The 20,197-nt window shown below is 39.0% G+C and overlaps 1 protein-coding gene across 13 annotated transcripts in view; it reads left to right on the top strand.

Annotated features, from left to right (window-relative positions):
• Nucleotides 1-20,197, top strand: part of PTPRM (protein tyrosine phosphatase receptor type M) — a 444,086-nt gene that overhangs the window by 128,877 nt on the left and 295,012 nt on the right. For all 13 annotated transcript variants that reach the window (XM_039706015.1, XM_039706013.1, XM_039706011.1 and 10 more), the window contains 2 exons: nt 7,428-7,693; nt 19,589-19,667. In XM_039706015.1, the coding sequence (XP_039561949.1) occupies nt 7,428-7,693; nt 19,589-19,667 (345 nt within the window). The remainder of the gene's footprint in view (nt 1-7,427; nt 7,694-19,588; nt 19,668-20,197) is intronic.

Here is a 20,197-nt window from a genome sequence, read left to right as displayed (position 1 = left end):
AAACATCTGTGAATGTAGCCTCTGAGGCAGGGAGAGAGCTTTTGTGCTGAACAAGTTCTATTCTGTTTGTGACGTTCAAAACTTTGTCTCATTTCCTTTAGAGCAGAAGGGACATGGCAAAAAATTCTTCATGTGCATACTGTCATTCTGTGTGTGACAATGAGTGGTTCCAGGTGTCCTTTATAATCATTTTTTATGTGCTGTGGTAAAGTCCATGGTTGGTAACTGCATGCTTTTTGGTTAGGGTAAGTTCTCAGAAGGGGAGAAAAGGATTTCTTCTCTGAGAGTATGTGGCCATGCGAGAAGCTTTTCCAGGGAATGAAAGGATAGGCAGTAATAGATATGCTAACTGGAGGGCTCACACTTGGAAAGTTTTCTTAGCGTAATGGGGAAGAAACACAAAACTAGTCCAGACATGATGAGAAGACAGAAGATTTTTCTGTTAACCCAGAGGAGAACAAGTAGAGTTTGTTGAATTCATAATGGCTATTGAAGATTGCTAGTGTGCCAAGCAGGTCTGGAGGAAATGGGCCCTTGTTGCAAAGATGTACTTGGGAAGAAAATATATTTGTTTTCAAATGGCTGTATTTTACCTCTCTCTCAAAAGAATCTGGGTTTTCAGAAAGAAGACAGTTTTTCAAGTTTATATTCTAATAAAACATCATTTCTTTCAAGCCCTTTTGGTATTTTTTGGTGTGTTCACTTTAAAGAAAAAGTGCAGACAGATCTGTCTCAAAGCTCTGGCATGTTTGAAATCCAGTCATAGCATAAAAGTTGAAAAATGTTATAGCTGGTGAAATACATTAGGTCACCTTTAGAGAAATCCAGCTGACTGCATCAAGAGGACTCTTGAGAGAATTTGAAGAAAACTTTGCATACCTTGCTGGGGAAGCTTTTTTTTCATGCTTTAGAAATCAGTTCTCAGGTTTGTGGCACAATTCCCACTGGCTGTAGAAGATACTGGTGAAGCTGCAGAGTGTATTAGGATAGACCAAATGTGGGATGACAGAAATGAAAAAAGAACATTGCCTTGCACCACACTTATTTACCTCTTTGAAACCCAAAAGGAGCACAGTTCCTTTAAAAGTGAAAAACCCTCCCAGCAGTTGTACACTTTGGCTGATGTGGTTTTCTGAGTGACTGGGGCTGGGAAGGAAATCTTCCCCCTCTGGTGCTACTGCTCCATTGCCTCAGGCCTGGGCGGCATCAAAGGTGGCTCTCCAGGGACAAGAGGAGTAGCAGGATTCCTTAGAGATTTCCTAGTCCACACCACACTTGACCTTCAACCTTCCTTATGAAACAGAAGGCAAATTAATTTGTTAGATGCATTTCCTTTATTCAGGCAAGTCAGGTTTCCTGCTATAAACAAACTAACCCAACCGAAAACTTTCCAGTTGTGTAAATGAGTGGAATTGCAGTTCCATTGGAATCCTTTTTCCCTGCCCTTCAGAAGGTTTTATACAAACCAAGCATTAACTTTGTTCCATATCAAGAGTAGTCGAGTCTTTTTCCAACATAAATGATTCCATGATACTAGGACTCTGGAAAGATCCAGATTGTCCTCTAATTTTAATTACTTTCAATTAATGTTAGGTAAGTGTTTCAAATACTGCCTGCTTTGTAATACTTAACCCAGAGCATGTTCCAGACCCAGGGAGATGCTGCTGTAATTCTTTGTGTTTTAAAGCTTGGGTCTACCTGTCCTCAAGTCTTGTCTTATTTTGATTTCTGTTTTTCTTAAAATGCAATGGTTGTTTCAGAAGCTGAATTTGAAACTTGAGACAACTCTCTCAGAATTTATACACACACAGTTGTTTTCACTAATAGCTTGTGGACTTTGTGTCCCTGCTATACGTTGCATGCTTTTTTGCAGAGATAGTATTAGTTATGCAAGAAGTAGCCTTCAGAATATCAGTACAGTGTTTGAAAACCTAGAGTAGTCATGAAGAAAACAGATAAATGGGATGAGTAGTCAAAATCAATAATTATTGAAAAGGCTTGAATAAACAAACAGCATTCATCAGAAAGCAGGGTTTGGTTTTTATATTCTGGCTATTGGAAAAGGAGCTGCAAAAGTACAGGATTCAGGAATACATGATTTTATGTCCAAGCTTGATCGAAGCAATTTCTAACAAAGTTGTAGGAGATGTGTCTGTGCATATGAGATAAGGAAGAATTTTAAGAATATAATTTAGTGAAAGAATTATAAGGCTTATTAGTCTTACTAATTGTTCAGCTAAAACAAAGCTGGCATTATGGGTAGAAGTGAATTGATCTTTTTAAAAAATACACAGGACTTATGGTGGATTCTTAATGGATTTTTTCCAAGAGTTTGAACAGTTGCAAATTTGGAAGATAAACAGCTTGAAAGTTGAGATTAATGATGTTTTTAGGATGGGTAATAAATAATGATTGAAATTACCATGTTAAATTTGAGTAAATACTGCTCAAAAGAAGACTTAAAATTCACTTGGAGACAGTAATGGTTTGTAAGTTAATGAGCAGAACTGATGTGTGTTAGCTGAGGCACTGAAGGGAGGACTCTCAGCTGCTGTATTTTGGGACACCTCATTATGCCACTTCGGGGTGCTGGTGTCTCTGGTGTTCGTGTACACCTGCTGAGTGATGTCTGGAAGTGGTGCATTTGAATTAAAGTTCCAGCTTCTTTAGGTAGTGCTAGTCGTGCTTTGAGAGTTATGGCAGCCCTGTAGTTTTCAAATGTTACCTGAAAATGTATTTTCCTTTTTCTCTAATATTAGTAAATAGTAAGAACAAGTATTCAAGAGAAAACCTGTTTTGTTTGCAAGCATTGGGAGTTAAAGTGCAAGGTGGACTGTTCCTAAATTCAGGTCCTTTGCTTTCTGCAATACTTCTGAGTTGGCCTGTATACATGCTTGTTTATGGAATACAGTAAATAAAAGAACACTTTTATTGAGTTGCCTTGTCTGAAAGTGGTACTCATTATGCTTGAGCCTCACAATTCATCTGCTTGTGCACAGCAGTTTCAGTCTCTTGAACAGTTCCACAGTTTTGGGCAATCTGATAGTCACAATCTCTTGTGAGTGATGGCTATAGGCTTGGCTGGCATTTAGGGAATCCTGTTTTGCTAAAAAAAAAGAGTAACCTTTTGTATATACCTTCCAATCCAAGCCTTTCTATGAACTGCCCAGTCACAGCATTTATGAGACCTGTCTGCACTGCAAGGGTGTTTTGTTAATGAAGTAGTACACAGGATATCTGTGTATCAAAATAAGACTTTTTGCTCTCCATTATTTGGCACATTTTTCAAACATTGAAAGTCAAAATCAACCAATAGCCATGTCTAAAAAAGTCAAATACCAGTACTCTTTTCAAAAAATATTTATTAGGAAGACTAATTATTTGTCCTCAACCATTTATAAGACGGGTGAAAAATTAACAAAGTAACTTTTTCTGCTCACTAGTCACATTTTTTTATGCATGAAAAATGATACTGCATTCAATTTCATTGTGTTTGGGATTCCCAGTATAAAAAGGATCTCTTAACAAGGTGAGGTGACATGGGGAAAACTTGCAGAAATGATTGGAAAATCTCTTATGTAATTCCTGTTGCTTTTGTCAGATTTTCTTTTTTCAACTTTTTTTTTTAAGTTCTGCCACTCTGTCTTTTGACCATCTTTTTGTGTCCAGTATTTCACAGAAAATGTTGATTTATGCTGATGAAATGGCCAGAATATTTAATTGCCCATTTACTCTGGAGCAAATCCATACTTTTCCAAGTATTGCATCTTTTTAGAATTAATATTTACACATATGACAAATACCTACTGAATTACTGCTGAACCATTTTTCAGTTAGAAATTGTAAACAGCAACAGTGACTTCAGGAAAAGCACCGCTTTGTTGATTTAAACTCCTTAGCTATAATGATGAAATACATGTGATTCAGCAGGGTTGTGGACTTAAGAAGCCTGAATTTAATGAATGATGAGCACCATTAGGTTTTACTACATTGCATGTAGTGCCTTGACATAATAGCCATAAAGACTAAACCCAGGTAAATCCCATTTAAACTTTTTGGCTGAGGAAATTATCATCATCCATGTGTTTAAACATGGAAGTACACTTAGAGAAATTAAGTAAGTGTGATAAAATGAGTGTATTTATAGTAAGACATGCACTTGATATTTCTTCTTAGGAGTGAGTACTCAGTTGATTATAACTTTACATGTTTTCTTGTTGAATCCTTCAGTTCTGGCAGATAACTGTTTCCTTGTAGCTATACCAGTGTATCATTTCAGTTATTTTTAATATGTATTTCTTATGTGCCCCAGTATATGAGAAGCTGTTCTGGAGTGCTGATCCACTGTCAGAAAGTTTGCTGTGGGGATTTTTGCTGTTTGTTTGTTGGATTGATAGTTTCCGTGTAAAAAATCTTCCCAGTTAATTTTTAGTGAATTCATAAATGCTTTAAGTATTGCTCTTATGACTTAGCAAATTATACCTATTTAGGGGGTTTATATTTTAAATGTAAATAAATTAATTGAATAGCAGAGCAAGTACTAATTGATGGAAGGAATATTAATTTCTTTCCTGCCTTTTTTAAGAGAAAAAAGCATATTCAGTGACTTCTGTTTATGTTACTAATGAATAAGGATTTTCCCAATATATTATAGTAACAGACTATGAGCTAAAGACAGAGTAATGCCTTTTAGGAAGTAAAATATTTATACTCCTTTGTATTAAAAGTAAATTCCATTTTTGTGAATTTTATGAACTTGTCTAGAAAGGAAATTATACTTGGTAAATAATTTAAATTCAACTGCAAAACTACTATTATTGAATAGTTAAACCTGTTTAACATAGAGGTGCAGTCTGGACAAAGGTTCTCCAGCATTCCATTTCAGTAAATGACTTGCATCTCATTAGAAGGTATTGTCACCCATCAAAGTAAGAAAAAAAAAATTAAAACTTGGTTTCTAATAACTATGTGACAAGTGTGTGTGTACTTAACATTTTTCTAAGAACACTTAGCTGTGCATTTGTAGCAGGGAACCATAACATATCCATTTCTGGACTTATGAAAAATGCAGAGTTTAAATTATCTCATACATTTTATTGATATGTTTTCTTTCCAAAGTAGATATTGAATTTTATTTCCTTCTATGATATCGTAAGTTATCTGTTAATAGAATTCTTTCGTTTTTGTTTTTTTCAACCCAGAAATATGAATGTCTCAGAAATCATGTTGCATTTTTCTTAACTAAGGAATTTGAAAGATTGTAGAGATGTTTTCAGGCATGATTATTTTGAAGGTACACTTCAATGGAACACATTAATAGGCACTAAAAAATAGAGTATGACTTGACTAGATGCTCATGTGAGAGTTGTTTGAATGTGATTTAATTTGAATACTTTTACATTTCTTGTCATTTGCTGTTTTAAGTTGTAACCATAATATAAAATTCAACCCCAGCATTTTTTCTTTAACCTGTAAAGCTTACTGGTTTCCTTGTATTTGCATTTGTTCATTCTTTTTTCACCTTTTGCGGGCAGGAGACAATTGTCACACTTAGTCCAGTAGATAACTTGTGATTAGCTAGAGGAAGGCTAAGGAATTGAGTACATTTTAAACTGTCTGCATAACATACTGCATCCAACCATCCGAACACATAAAATTCTCTTAAATGTCATTGCAACTGTTGTGGTGGATTGACCCCGGCTGGACACCAAGTGTGCTCCCCTTCATCCTGGTCTCAACTTCACTCCGGAATTTTCTTTCTCTCCTCCCTCCCAGCAGTGCAGAGGGGCAGGAAATAGGTCAGTTCATCACATGTTGTCCCTGCCACTACTTCCTCATCAAGAACAGGACTCCTTGCAGTCTTCTCCTGCTCTGGCATGAGGTCCCTTCCCACAGGATGCAGTCCTGCAGGCACAGATTGCTCCAGTGTGGGTCCCACACCAGGTCACGAGTCCTGCCAGTAACCTGCTGCAGCGTGGGCTTCCCACAAGGTCTCAGCCTCCTTTGACCGTCTGGCTGATCTGGTGTGGGGCCCTCCCCAGGCTGCTGCAGGCGATCCATCTGTGGACTCCATGGGCTGCAGGGCCAGCCTGGCTCATGGTGCTCTGCACCTGGGCTGCTGGGGAATCTCAGCTCCAGTGCCTGGAGCACCTCCTCCCCTTGCTCCTGCACTGACCTTGCGGTCTGCAGGGCTGTGTCTCTCACATTTTCTCAGTCCTCTCTTCAGCTACAATTTTGAAGTTTTCTCTTCTTCCTGCTCTTTATAACTACATTATCCCAAAGGCTCTACGACCATCACTGATGGGCTCGGCTTTGGCCAGCAGTGTGGCTGGTTGTCTTGGAGCTGACTGGCACTGGCTCTGTAGGACATGTGGGGAAGTTTCTCACAAGAAGCCACTCCTGTAGCTCTCCTCTCAGGTTGAGGTGACCCCGATGTAGTAGAAAGTCTCTTTTTTTCCCAGCCCCGCAGCCAAAGAAGTTAAGATTCATCGGCTCTGGTTTTCAAGGTTGTTTATTTTCTCTTATCTAATACATTCTTTGTCATCTGCTAAGGTGTGTCTGGCAGGTTGGTTTGTGGCACACTCACTGTCCTTGGGGCGATGTTAACATTTTATAGGAAGAACTATGTATACTTTATTTATAATAATTTTCCAGTACCTATTGTGTGTTAGACAGTCTGTCTCTACTCTAAACCAATCAAGAAGTGTGACCGTCACAGCGGAAGATAGAGGACAAGAAGGAGGAGAAGAAAGGACATGACATGCCCAAATGCCTCCATCTTGGCTCTTGAACCCCCATTCTAAAAATCCAAAATTCTACTTTTTCACCCTGTGACAAATAACTATCATTCTACTCTAACTCTCATGGCTTGTAAAACTTCATAAAAAGCTGGTAATTGTTTCCATGGGTTAAAATCAAAGGTACAGGTGTTTTTGCCTCTGTGCCATGGTCTCTGAGCCCTGTGCCAGAGTCTCAAGCCATCCAGAGCAGTCAGAGGAATGTCCTGGGTTCCAATACTTCCCTACTACCACAACCTTGCTAGGCAAAGCCAGCAGGGACCATGCATGTAGAAGCACTCACATAGTTGACACCTACAGTTGATTCTGTACCGCCATCTCTAGGTTTATTGCACTGCAGGTTGCTTCTGTGTTGGGGGCTTTTTGTCTCTTTCCTTCCCCAGCTGTAGAATCAAGATTGTAATATTTACCAGCTTTAAAAAAGAATTCTGTGATTCTGCAAAATAAATTTGAGATCAAATACTTACCAAATACATATTACTCTTATGTTAGTAGAAGCAAAGAAAAATGGTTGAATTATTATTGTTGAATTATTATTATTAAATTATGCTTTAGTTACAGATATTAAGTTACCATATTAAGAAGAGAAAAAAATAAGAAGAAATTGAATCAGTCACTTTGTTTTTGCAGGTTCTTTCATGTTGGTGAATACATCTGGAAGATTTTCAGGACAGAAAGCTCACCTCCTGATGCCCCACCTGAAAGAAAATGATACACATTGTATTGATTTTCACTATTATGTTTCAAGCAAGAGTGGAGCTAGCCCTGGCACTTTGAATGTATATGTGAAGGTTAATGATGGTCCTATTGGTAACCCAGTCTGGAATACATCTATCACTGCCACTTGGAGCAGAGCAGAACTGGCAATTAGTACTTTCTGGCCCAATTTTTATCAGGTATGTCTTACTTTTTATGGAGTTTTGTTTCTCATAATAGCCATTTGGTTCTTAATCCTCATTTTAACTTTAAATCAAAATAACTTTGTTTTTCTAGTTGATCATCATCTTACTCACGTTTTTGTACATGATGTTAAATGTTTGTTTTTACATACATATGGCTGTGTTTATATGTTTATGTATATTTATAGAAGTGTGTGAAATGCACACATGCTCTAAAGGTGGATGAACTAATTACGCTGAAAAAAATCTAGAAATTTTGCCATTGATTTCAGTCAATTAACTGTTTCTTTTTAATAAATTCACTCATTCTTTCAGTTCAATAGGGATGCTGGAATTGATTGCCAATAGATTTTATTACACTATAGTCTTCAAGTTTGATTTAGATCAGCAATACTTGTTGCTTTAGAGCCAGCAGAATCCTTTGAAACATCAGTTCAAGACTTAACTCCGAATGCAATATCCATTTGTCCAGTAGTAAACATAAATATAATAGTAGCTGTCATAGGAATGGGATTTTGAGTGCATCCTAAAGATTCAGGGGATTTTCACTTGACAGTCCCTTAGGATGCTGCTTTTCTGTAGGAAGGTTTAGATTATACAGTTACTTACTGTTCTGTAGTAGTTCAATGTTTTTCCTCCTTCTTCCTGTGAAAATACAATCTGTCTCTGCAAACAAGTAACTTAGTTTAAAATGAAAACAGACCAATAGCATGGAGGTGTTACTGAGGCTCCTCCATCTTCACTTGAAGTTTGGAAAGTTTGAATTGTGTTTTGTTTGTACTGTACTGAATATTGTCAGCATACTTATGGTTTGAAGCTTTCTGAAGAAAAGCAATCCCAAAGATGTCAAGTTCCTTGACTGTAGACCTCCCTAGGAGGTTCAGTGTTGCTCTTCCACCATGCTGTTCCAGGGTGGGACTCCCTAATTCCTACAGCAGTGCCTCAGGTACTAGTGTCACATGTGGCAGAGTCTTGTTTGCAGTTCCTGCATTTGCTTTTTCAGGTAACCTAGTATTTGTTGCCCCATCATCTTCTAATGAAGAGTTTGGCAGTGTCCACTGCAGGTGCTCTGGGAGGCTGCAGTGGGCTCCTTTCTGTGGCTGCAGCATCTGATTTGTGAGGATGTCTCAAGTGAGCTCAGTCGGTCTGGTTTGAACCCTTTTGCTTTTAAGGAGGAAAAAAAAAGCTGAAAAACTTTCTGGAATCTTTTCCCTATGATTGTTTCACCCACAATGAAACAGAAAGTTCTAGTCCAAAAGGTGAGTCTGGAGGGCCAGGAACATTTTATTCTTGGAATGTGGGATGCCTGGCAGTGGATGCAGTACTTACAGACCCAAAATAGCCCACTTACTCATTTCTTCTGCCTCTGATAGTGTGTTCCTAGGCTGGGTCTGCATTTGTATCCAGTGTACTCCCCAAGATTCCTAGGAATTGCTGCAACTGCATTGTCAGGGCTTCCTGGAGGTTATTCAGGGAAAGCTTATGCAGCAAACTTCATGATGTGGATCTTTTATAATTGTCTGTGGGCTCGATGAGGTGATACTCTTGTGCCTTTTTGAGAAGGGCAGGCATATTGGCAGGGCTGAGGTTCACTTCAGGTGTGTAAGAGAAGCTGTGATACCTATCTCTGGAGCATAAGGCTGTATCTTGATCACAAAGTCCAAGCTTGGTTTAATTGTACATCTGTCAGAGTGGAAGGACATTGTGTATTTTGTTGCCTGTTGGAGTTCAAGTAGTGTTTAGATGATGCTCTCTCTCAATTGGTTTGGTTTAAGGTAGTCCTGTGAGGAGCAGAGAGTTGGTCTCCATAATCTTGAAGTGTCTCTTCCAGCTCAGGACACTTCCATGATTCTCTGATGTCACATCAAGACCTCATGTTACCAATTTGATGCTGGTGTTGAGAATGCCTTCCAGGGCTGCCAATAAAGCCTGTCTTGACTGAAACATTGAGGACCAGTCTTTGTTTTTAGCCTCAGTGGATGGTGGGAGGAGAGGATAGAGCATCCCACAGACAATTTTGTGGCTGGCATTGGGTATAACTCAATGGTTTATAATGTGGAGTTTACTGGAATGTTTTGTAAACATGGTGGGTGGTTCAGGAGTACTGAATACTGTGTGTGTGACTATGTCACTTACGCCCAAGTCTGAAATGTCCCCATCTGTATAGTGACTTAGTAGAGGAGCTTCCAGTTTTCTGTCTTCTGAAAGGAGTGTGGTTTTTATGCCACAGAACTGCTCTGGAATCAGCAGTGAGTAAAGAAAGAGGGTTTTGCTTCAAAGTCTCACTCTAGCTCTGAATCAAAAGGCTGATGTGGACAGGGTAATTTTAGTAGAAGAAGCTTTTACTCTGACTATTAATTTTAGGGTAAATTACCAGAATCTTAAAAATACACAAAACCTCTTTCAGTTTCAAATGTTATTACTAATGTTACTAGTAATAATCTGTGTCAGATTTCTGACAGTATGATACATACAGTATTTGGCCAAATAAACAGAAGGATAACCTTTCCCATCCTCTTTTTCCTCAAGACCTGCCGTCTGGATCATTCGCCCTTATTTGTAGGTGGACCCTTACATGCTTGGATGAGGTACTGCAGTTTAGCAGATTACCATGCATCAGCTGATGTATAATAGATGCCTGAGCCTGTCTGTAATGGATTCCGTGTGTTTTCCTTGCTGCTGGAAATGTTGACATTTTTGCATAATCTTTGTTTCGCTGTGGAGTATAGTAGGTAATTTTCTTTGCATTAGCTGCATATGGTCTGAAATAATACCTGGTTAGGTACTGCAATTTAGCTGATGTGCCAAAAGATCTTATGCTATGTTAATATCCATGGCAGTGCAGGGAAGCAGTGTTAAATACTGTAGCTTCACTGGTTTCATTGTAAATAAGCTCATTTATTCTCAAGGAAGTGCTGTCACCATTTTAAGAGCTTGCAGTTAATTGTCTTTGTTTTTGGTTGCCTCCATTCTCTCGGAGATCTGTGATGCAATTTCCTCGCTTGAGTGCTGACATCTGCAATTTTTCATTGTTTCTGAGCTCCTTTCATCAGTTTTCATGCTTTTTCTTCACAGAGTTCATTGTGGGGGAAGACAGGAAGTTAGCTGCAGGCAGCTGGGAGAAGGGCAGGAAGAGGAGAGAGGGTATGCATGGATCTTGTTGAGTGCATGGCTCCAAGTTAGGTGACAGCTCAGGTGACTGCAGGAATAGTGGGGAAGGCCCAGGACTCGCCTGATAGGTATCTAACATAGTACCAAGTCTGTTTCTTGAGCTGCTATACATTTGAGTCCAAAACTCCAACCTCCTTTGGCACAAATCCATGTGTTCCACACAAGACCTTCAGAATATACAAGACTTCCTCCCAATGACTTTGAGTTTGTCTGACTTCAATGAATGTTATTAAGAAAAACCTCCTAAGAAGATTTTTAAGGAATGATGGAACCCTTTTTAACTTTACTCATTGGGAAGCTACCAGCCTTCATATAAGAAATCTCCAAGAGAACACATGACATTAATAGGTGAAGGGACAAAGCAATGTAATTGTGTGATTGTCTTTGTTGTGTTTTAAATCACATAATCTGTGTAGCCATCCACATCTGTGAATATTTTGTAATTCCATTCCCTTAGCAGAACACCTGCAAGATGTCTAGATGCAAATAAAACCAAAATGTACTACAGAACTCAGAGAAAAAAAAATTATATATAACATTTCAGAGTTACAATATTTATACAATTCAATATTTTTTCAAACAGTGTGTTGTGTCTGTTTTGCTGTTGGAAAATGTAGGCAAAATAGGTCCTGCTGAATGGCAGCTGACTACAAATCAGATTATGTAGTATGGAGTGAATTTTAATCCAACTTCTAAAGACATATTGGTTTAAACCATGTATTGCAAACACATACAAGCAGAGTGTTCGAAAGATTTAATAATTAACAGTAGTTTATTATTGGAGCACCAGTTGCCCCAGCTTGTAAATATTTTTCAGGCTGGGTTTCTATTTAGAATCGACTTGTTAGAAGTACAGTCTTTGAACTAAATAATTAATTTCTTTTAATGCACCCTTTTCTTTCTGCCAGGTAGTTACTTGTGTATGTTGCACACCATAGGTAAGCTGTACTACGTACATACCACAAATCACAATTGCAACCTGTAACATGTAACAACGTTAATTGTTGATTATTTGCTGATTATTTAAATTGTCAAGCACTCTGACAATGAAGGATATATTTAATTCCATAAATAATGATCTTATAAGTACTACTGCCTAACATTTGCCGTTGATTTTAGGGAATGTCTGCACTGCCGTCCAGTTAGTGATAACAGTGTGCTTGCAGTAACATGGGTTCAAGCTGCCAAACACCCTCTGAGTCCAAGATAATCAGCACAGCTTGTTCTTTTCTGCTGTGCCTGCTGGTCTCTGAGCTATTTGTTTCGAAGTAGCTGGTGTATTTCTGCAGGTACTAGTCTTATTTCTGTTTTATGAAATCACTTTAGGAGTGCTCCCCTGAGGAAGCATTGCCTTCCTCTTTTTAACATTGTGCCCAGGAGAAATTGTTTGCTTTACTGAGCTATTGTCTACTTGGTGCATCTTAAGCAAGAGCATCAAGGAGTTTATCGTGCCTTTGGAGACAGCCTGCAAACAAAACAAAGCTTCACATAATTCCTAAGACCTTCAGCCTCCTCCTAACTGGAGTAGAATTAGAATGTACATGGAAAAAGAGAATTGAACATTACATAGATTTTGCTGGTAAGTGGCAAGATTGTTTTTAGATTCTTGGGGAGCAGTCTCAGTAGGCTGAGAGGCTCTAAAATTGATGCTTTGAGATACAAGTCACGAAAAGGCTCCTCCTCTAGTGAGGAGAGGCTGGCAGCATGTTTTGGCTTGCGTTTTTATTGTCTTGAATGTTTTGGTGGTTTCTCATTTGGATTTTTTAGTAGGAGTAGAATCTGGTGGTTTCAGGGTTGTTTTCCCCAGATTAGTTAATAATTCTCAGACCAATTAGTAGTATTTAAAATAAATTTTATATTTTAAAAGTGTTGCTGTTTTGGAATATCACAATATGCAAAAGCTGCTACTGAGTTGAGTCTGGTGATGGGATTGTATTCCTTGCTTCTAACCCTTCAAGCAAGCAATTTAGCACAGCACCACTGCAAGTCACACACCATCTCCCTATCAGTTTTTGTATTTTGAATTATTTGCTTTGTACTTTGCTGGAAGTCAGTCATGGCAGCAGTGAACTGAAACAAATCTTGATTAAATGAAACAAGAAACACTGTGGATTTAAAATCCAGAAATGGAATTGAAAGGATTAAAAATAGCTTCCAGTATAGTAACACAACTGTCTGTGCCACTGCACCATCTTTAAATGTAAAATCCTATGAAGCTGGAGTGAAAAAAGTGAGTAAGAGCCTGGCAGTAATTCCTCATCCTTTATAGTAAGGACACAAAGGAGTTATATGGTATCACTTCACAGAGATGAGATTTACCCTTCACCATTCTGACACATTCCCCTGTAAATTGGGAGTTTGGGGAATAAGAAGCAGCAGATCAAACCTAACTTTTAAAATCTGGACTTAAGCATACATTTGTTTCATAACCTGCTTTGTACATGTTTTGCTTGGAGTTAGGATCATGCAGTGTACTTAAATCCTCATCTAGGATAGAATATTAAGCTTCTTGTGCAGTAAAAGTCAGGCTCATGTTCTCATGTGTTGTGTGTGTTGCCTTCAACTGCACACATACAGTTCCTGAACTGTGCTTTGAACTCCAAAGAAACTTTGAAATGCATATTGCATTTTGAAAAACAACCTGTGTCAGGCATCTTAAATAGCTCTTCTTCATTGACTTTTGTGCTTTGGGAATAACTATTTTGAGAAAGATGCACCAGGGCAAACCACATACCTAAATTTAAAAAACCCCAGCAGTCTAAAAATGTTCACAAGTATGGAGGCATGCATTTTTTGTGACAGACACAAGGCTCTGTTATTTGCTCCTGTCCCTTGTTCCTAAACCAGAAAAGCATTTGGGCCTTCAGTAGAGAAATACAAGACAGCAACTGGTTTAAAAACAGAAAGAGAATAATAAGATTTAACAAGCCTTAATGTCAGGAGTTCAGTTTTCAGGCTGGCTTGCTTGTTTCTTTGTGGTTTCGGATTGGCAGCAGCCACCAAAATGTTGTTTCATGTGCTTGAGTGCAGGTGTGAGGGCCACGTGGTAGTCCTGTAGGAGTGAGAGGTGGGGAGGGAAATGACATGGAGCAAATTCCCAGCCAGGGAGGCCTGAACACAATTTAAGCAGGCCCCTGTCGATAAGCTCTGATGGACTCTGTGAGCCTGGGAAGGACCAGGTCAGGAACCTCCCTTCACATGGCTTTGATGAGAAAGCAGTTGCTGCTGTTGTGATAAGGCAGGTAGTCCTAGCATGAGTCAGAAAGGGGGGAAGAATTCAACCCACAGGGTGCAAGCCAGTTTTCTGGAGAGAAACTGTTCCCAGTGCCTGGTACAGTGCAGTCGGAGAAAGGTGCTCCGTGCAGTAGAGCAGAGCGCAGCGTGTGATGCAGCACTGCCTGCACCAGGGCTGCAGCCTGAGTTAAAGCAGCTTTCTTAGTACTCCTGTCTCTTTCTTGTTTTTGCAAAGTGCTATTTTTAAGTCATGTGAAGGACAGTGTTTATATTAGGTACAATCCACCTTTTGACTGAAAGTGTTGTAATTTTGCAGCAACAAAGACAGGAATTTACAGAGTGAGGTTGTGTGGCAACAAAACCTGTTTATTTCTATTGTTCTTTGGAACAAACGAGTTATCTTGAGTCGCACATTTTCAGCAGTAAGCATTTATGTTGGTGAGCAGACCCCCTTTCTTTGTTCATATGTAGCAAGGGGAAGTGGCAGGAATGAAAAGCTAATTTTGCTCTTCAGTGAAGCAGGGAGGATCAGGGACAGTGCAGTGCTAAGCTGCTTCCCTGGTTCCTGTTTGGCAGGCCTGCTGCAGGGAGAGTGGTGTAAAACAGCTCTTAGGGCAGTGTTCAGCAGTTTTTCCTGAGCAAATGAATTCCGTGTTTTAACCAGTTGTTTCCGGACTGATAAGGTGGTGGAATAATAGGCAAAAAATCCAAGGGTCGCCCAGTCTGATGTTGCTGGAGTGTTTTCTCTGTTTTGACTGGAGTCTTTTGTATTGCCTGCAGGTGTTGCATCAGCCATGAGAAAAGGCAAAGTTTGGACGTGACAGTAAAAAAGTTAACGTTTACAGGCCAGGCTACTTTTCAAATGGAAAATTATGGAGAAAATTGGATGCGAGATACAAGTTTCTAGGTTTCATTTCTAGTAAATTTACTAGGAAAACTGATCCAGATTTGTGAAGATTCTTGACATCCCCTAATGTAACGTTTTCAAGGCTACCAGAAGTGTTTCTCAGATGTCTCTCTCACAGTGTGTAGCACTCTTACTAGGACTTTGAAAAACCTGGAATGCATAGGATCAAAATACTTTTTTTAATTTAAAAAGAGAGAATGCTTAGTTAGCAGACATTTGAGTCTGTAATCTTCATTCATCAATTCAAATAAAATACTGAATTTGTATACAGCAATTGATAGTATTTCACAGCCTGTGAACAGAAGAGGGATTGTATTACTATACTTGGAATAAACTGTCATGTTCATACAATCATAGAATGATTTAAGTTGGAAGGGACCTTAAACATCATCTAGCTGCAAATTCCTGCTGTGGCTGGGACACCTTCCATAAAACCAGGTTTCTCAAAGCCCCATCCAACCTATATTTGAACACTGCCAAGGGTGTGGGGCTCAGTTTCTCTGGTAAACCTATGCCAGTGTCTCACCACCCTTAAGTAACCAGTAAAGATTTTCTTACTAATATCTAATCTAAATCTGTTCTCTTTCAGTTCAAAGCCATTGCCCCATGTCATATCACTATGTGCCTTTGTCAAAAGTCCCTTTCCAGCTTTCCTGTAGGTCCCTTTTAGGTACTGAAAGGCCATAGAAAGATTTCCAGTATGGTGATCTATACCCATACACATTACAGGTGTACCTATATGTTGGTATAGGTACACCTGTACTGTGGTATCCCATAATGAGGCCAAGTTGAATGGGGCTCTGAGCAGTCTGATCTAGTGCAAGGTGTCCCTGCCCATGACAAAGGGTTTGGAACTAGATGACCTTTATGGTCCCTTCCAACCCAAACCGTTCTGTGATCCCTGGAGACTTCTCTTCTTCAGGTGAACAATCCCAGCTGTCTTCATAGGGGAGGTGCTCCACCCCTCTGACCAGCTTTGTGGCTCTTCTCTGAACTTCCTTCAACAGGGTTTGTGCCCTTCCTGGGGGCCCCAGAGCTGGATAAAGTACTCCAGGTGGGGTCTCACTGAAATGGAGTAGCGGGGGAAAATCACTTGCCTTGACCTTTTGGCTATGTCTGTTTTGATCCAGCCCAGGATGCAGTTGGCTTTCTGGGCTGCAAGTGCATGTGGCTGGGCTGTTTTGAACTTCTCATCTAGCACACCCTCAAGTCCTTCTCCTCAGGTCTGCTGTCACTCCCTTCTGACTGGTCTGTATGTGTGCATATTTTTTCCTCCTATATATGAATCAGTGTCTGTCTTTGACAATATGTCACTATTGGCTTTAGTGTCTCTAAAGTGGCATATTCCATTTCAGAAGAGACTAAAAGTTGCAGTTATTAAAGTTGATACCAGTTTGGCTATTGCTTTTCATGGAAACACCATTTAACTGACAGTATTTCAATTTGTAATACTTTTCTTTGGAATATACTCTCTTTAATGTCAATAATTGTAATTCAGTTGTAAGTCCAACTGGCATTTTCTTGATATGCTGCCTGGCTTTTTTGTGGAATGACATTTTTGGTATTTTGTCTAGAGATACAGCAGGGTGTTTTAGATCAGTTGTTGAGTTTCTCTGCTGTTGTCATTGGCAGTTCTGATTCAGTTGTTTCAAGGTTGTCGTTTCTGCCTATGAACTAAAGGAATAGGAATCTACAAGCTTTTTTAGCTGTGAGTAGCTAGCAATATTGAGGTGCTTAAAGCCTCTCAGAGAACCTGTAGCTAAGCTTCTGTTATGAATTATAGAAATTCTTTTGTGATCTACTGGGGTATTGCAAAATGTTTTCTTTTCTAAAGCTCAGATTATTGGTCTTGCTGGAAGTCAGGTAGTTCTTTAGAAAAGACACTCCTATGCAGCATTAAAAAAAATAGTTAAGTCCCTGTTATCTGGCAGTACCTGCATACCCAGTTATCTGCATTTCTAGCAGAAAACTTCTGACTGGTTTAGCTGGCTGCTCCACAGGTGTGCTTGTGCCAGTTCCTCAGGATATTTTTACAATTTCTCATGCCTGAAAGCCGAGAACCTGAAAAAATACTTTACTCTGCAGTGATGGGATCATGGATCAGATAGGCCTTTCAGATGACTTTGTGCAGCTGCTCTTATGCTGAGTATTCCATAAGAAAGAGAGGGTTGGTTTTTGGTTTTTTTTTTTTAAGTTCTATTTCAGTAAAACGAGAAAGAGAGGGTTGGTTTTTGTTTTTTGGGGGTTTTTTTGTTTGGTTTTTTTTTTTTAAAGTTCTATTTCAGTAAAACCCGGAAAGTTAGTTGTTAATGTATTTTTCTTCTTGACAGAGAGAGCTCAAAGTCACTAGGGAATACAGGAAACAAATCAGTTAACTGTCCCCAGCCCTCTGTGTTTTTAGAGACAGGTCTTTGCATGCACACCACCTAGATTCAGTTGTCTCTGGGACTTACTTTGTGGCTACATATTTCCCTGGGAAACTTTTCCATAATTTGAGACCTGGTTGTCTGCTCCCAGTTCTCCACTACCATGTTTGGAACATCCCTGCCTCAACTGCAGGTTTCTGAGGCTGTGCTGTGGCTCTCACATCCTCTGGTCTTTCAGGTGTTCTCACTTTAAAATAGCTTGGTAGCTCTTCAGGAGATGGAGCAGCCTCTGTCTTTTTTTCGAGGCCCTCAGCATAATTACTTTTTTTCAGAGATGTAACACAAATGCAGAATGTGTAATTTTTCATATTTCTTAATAGAGAGAAATGCTTGCTCTTTTTTCCAGGTTCAGTGACTGAAAGCAGGAGCTGCATTCTTGGGTCTTGCACTGCTGTTAAAACTTAGGGTTACTTAGTGCACATTACCTCTCTATTTCCATTTCGAGGCTATGAAGATGAGGGCAATAATCATGGTTAGAAAGTTATTTCAGTCTCTGAATGCAGGTTATTCTTTGAGTCTTTGCTCTTTCTCTTCTTTAAAAAGTTCTTCTTCCCAAGATAGTTAAGACCAATTTTATCAGGAGATCTTCTTTTTAGGAAAGAGATCCTTTGAAATTTTGAATGGTGTTGCTCCTGGATGTTCTACTAAGTGCTGGGAGCCAAATCCATACCCTGTTGTGCCTGTTGCTGTGGATCAGTAATACCAACTTCAAGAGTCAGTAGAGTGCCATCTGGCATTTAGAAATCCAGCTAGGCAACCTTTTTCTTGTAGAACTTGTTTCTGAAATATTTCTTTGGCTGCATTTGGACTTTGCTTATTGACATCTTGTGTTTTCTTTCTTGCTGCATGATTCATGTAGTGGCAACACTGGCACTTTAGGTTGAAATTGTGTGTAGACAGGAGGCAGAACTAGAATGGAGCAAGTATTTTTTTTTTCCTTTTCAGCCATGTGGGCTTAAGGCCATATTTACAGCAATTTTATTCCAGTGAGACTGGGAGGGAGAAATGGACAGAGGTTAGGAAGAAGAAATTTGGGAGAGAACAGGTTGGTGTCCATAGGTGGAGCAATGAAAAACAAGGGAGAAGGCAGAGGCAGAAGGGCATGAAGGCTTTTCTCACTGAAAGGTTTTAAAATCAGAATTGGTGTTCTAAGAGTGTTTATTCAACATCAGGAAATTGTGATATATTATGGAGCTGTACGTTATCCTCATAACGTATTTGCATTCTGTATCATTCAGTAAAGGGATGTGGTATATAGTGTGAGCATCTGTTCCACGGTCAAGTACAGCATATGTGTGAAAAATGGTTTCTAAACTTTGTCTTCCTCAGGGTGATTCCTGAAATCAGTTACACAAGGCAATTAGAGTTAACTTCCCAAGCAAAAGTAAAATATTAACAAAATAAAAAAATCACTACCTGGATTTAAGCATGCACTTCTTGAGCATTGGTATGGGAATGTACCTGCTAACATTACTGGCATATTTTCTTCTATTCCATATAAACATTCTTGGGATGTTCGAAGCTAAGGCTGCCAAACTTTGGAGAGGTTTACTTTAGAGTGTACTCAGCTCAGATGTTGAGAATGGTCCATTTATTTTGTGACCTATTTATAGCCATTAAACAAACCGTGGCAAATGGATCTGCTTTGCTTAATTCACTGCAATTGGTGGACAGTTAACAAGCATGAAAAATACATTCCTGAAAATAGGTATGTTTGTGTCTGATACCCTGGAAATCTCTGTATACTACAACATTGTAATTTTTAAAATGAAAGCTGTTCATTTTTCAAGACAAAGAGTTGAAAGTACAGTACTGCTCTTAATACTTAAGGCATTTTTTAGACCACTCCTTTGGTAGACCAAAGTAGTTATCTAATAAATGACCAGTTGGAGAGATTGGTTATTTCTACTGTGAGTGACATATGATCCTCCTTGCAAATCTCCAAAAATTATGTAAACATGAAAAAATGTAATTTTAAGTTATGGCTAATTTTAATGATAAGAGCAACATGTTTTAAGGGTTTTATGATGGTGTTTTGTTTTCCAGGTGTTCATAACATACTGAAAGAGTTGATGTATTTTTCCATGACAAAAACTATTTTTATATTCCCTGTGTTCCAAAGATGCTAACTGAAATTCTCTTTCTGCTTCTCAGGTTGTTTTTGAAGTGGTTACTTCAGGTCACTCTGGATATGTGGCTATTGATGAAGTGAAAGTTCTAGGACATCCATGTAGTAAGTACCTATCTGGTGTTGTAAAGCCAGATCCCCCAAAATAAATGTGCTACTATGCTTTGATAAATGTAAGGAAATGTATCTTTGATAAAGATAAGGAAAATGTCAGAAAATAATGTCACTGCCAAAAGTACAGGCCGAGTATATATATGAAATGTTGCTAAACATGGCATCATTGCACCTTATTGTCTTTAAAGACATCTCTGCTATGTGCACCTTGTGTACAGCACTTAGCCTGAGTCCCAAACTCCAACTGGGCCATATGGCAGCTCCTTTAGAAAAAAATCACCAAATCATCATGATTCTGTGATTCAAAGATTTGTTGATGAGATTTCTGTCTGCATCATAAATTCAGTGCAACACAAGCTGAGACATTAGTGAGAGCAGATAACCAACACAACAGCTGACTATATAAAATTATTTTTTTCAAGGCTTAGTAGGAAGAAAACTCAGCTGGCTAAGGACTGAGGCTTTGCTAAGCAAGGTTACTCAGGGTACTTCCCAAGGTTCATGGCTCACTTTCTGCACTG

Source organism: Passer montanus, unplaced genomic scaffold (genome assembly GCF_014805655.1).
Source record: "Passer montanus isolate IOZ18808 unplaced genomic scaffold, ASM1480565v1 scaffold19, whole genome shotgun sequence".
In the NCBI taxonomy this organism is placed as follows: Eukaryota; Metazoa; Chordata; class Aves; order Passeriformes; family Passeridae; genus Passer; species Passer montanus.
The sequence above is the reverse complement of the archived record's forward strand: the minus strand, read 5'-3'. Positions and strand labels throughout refer to the sequence as shown.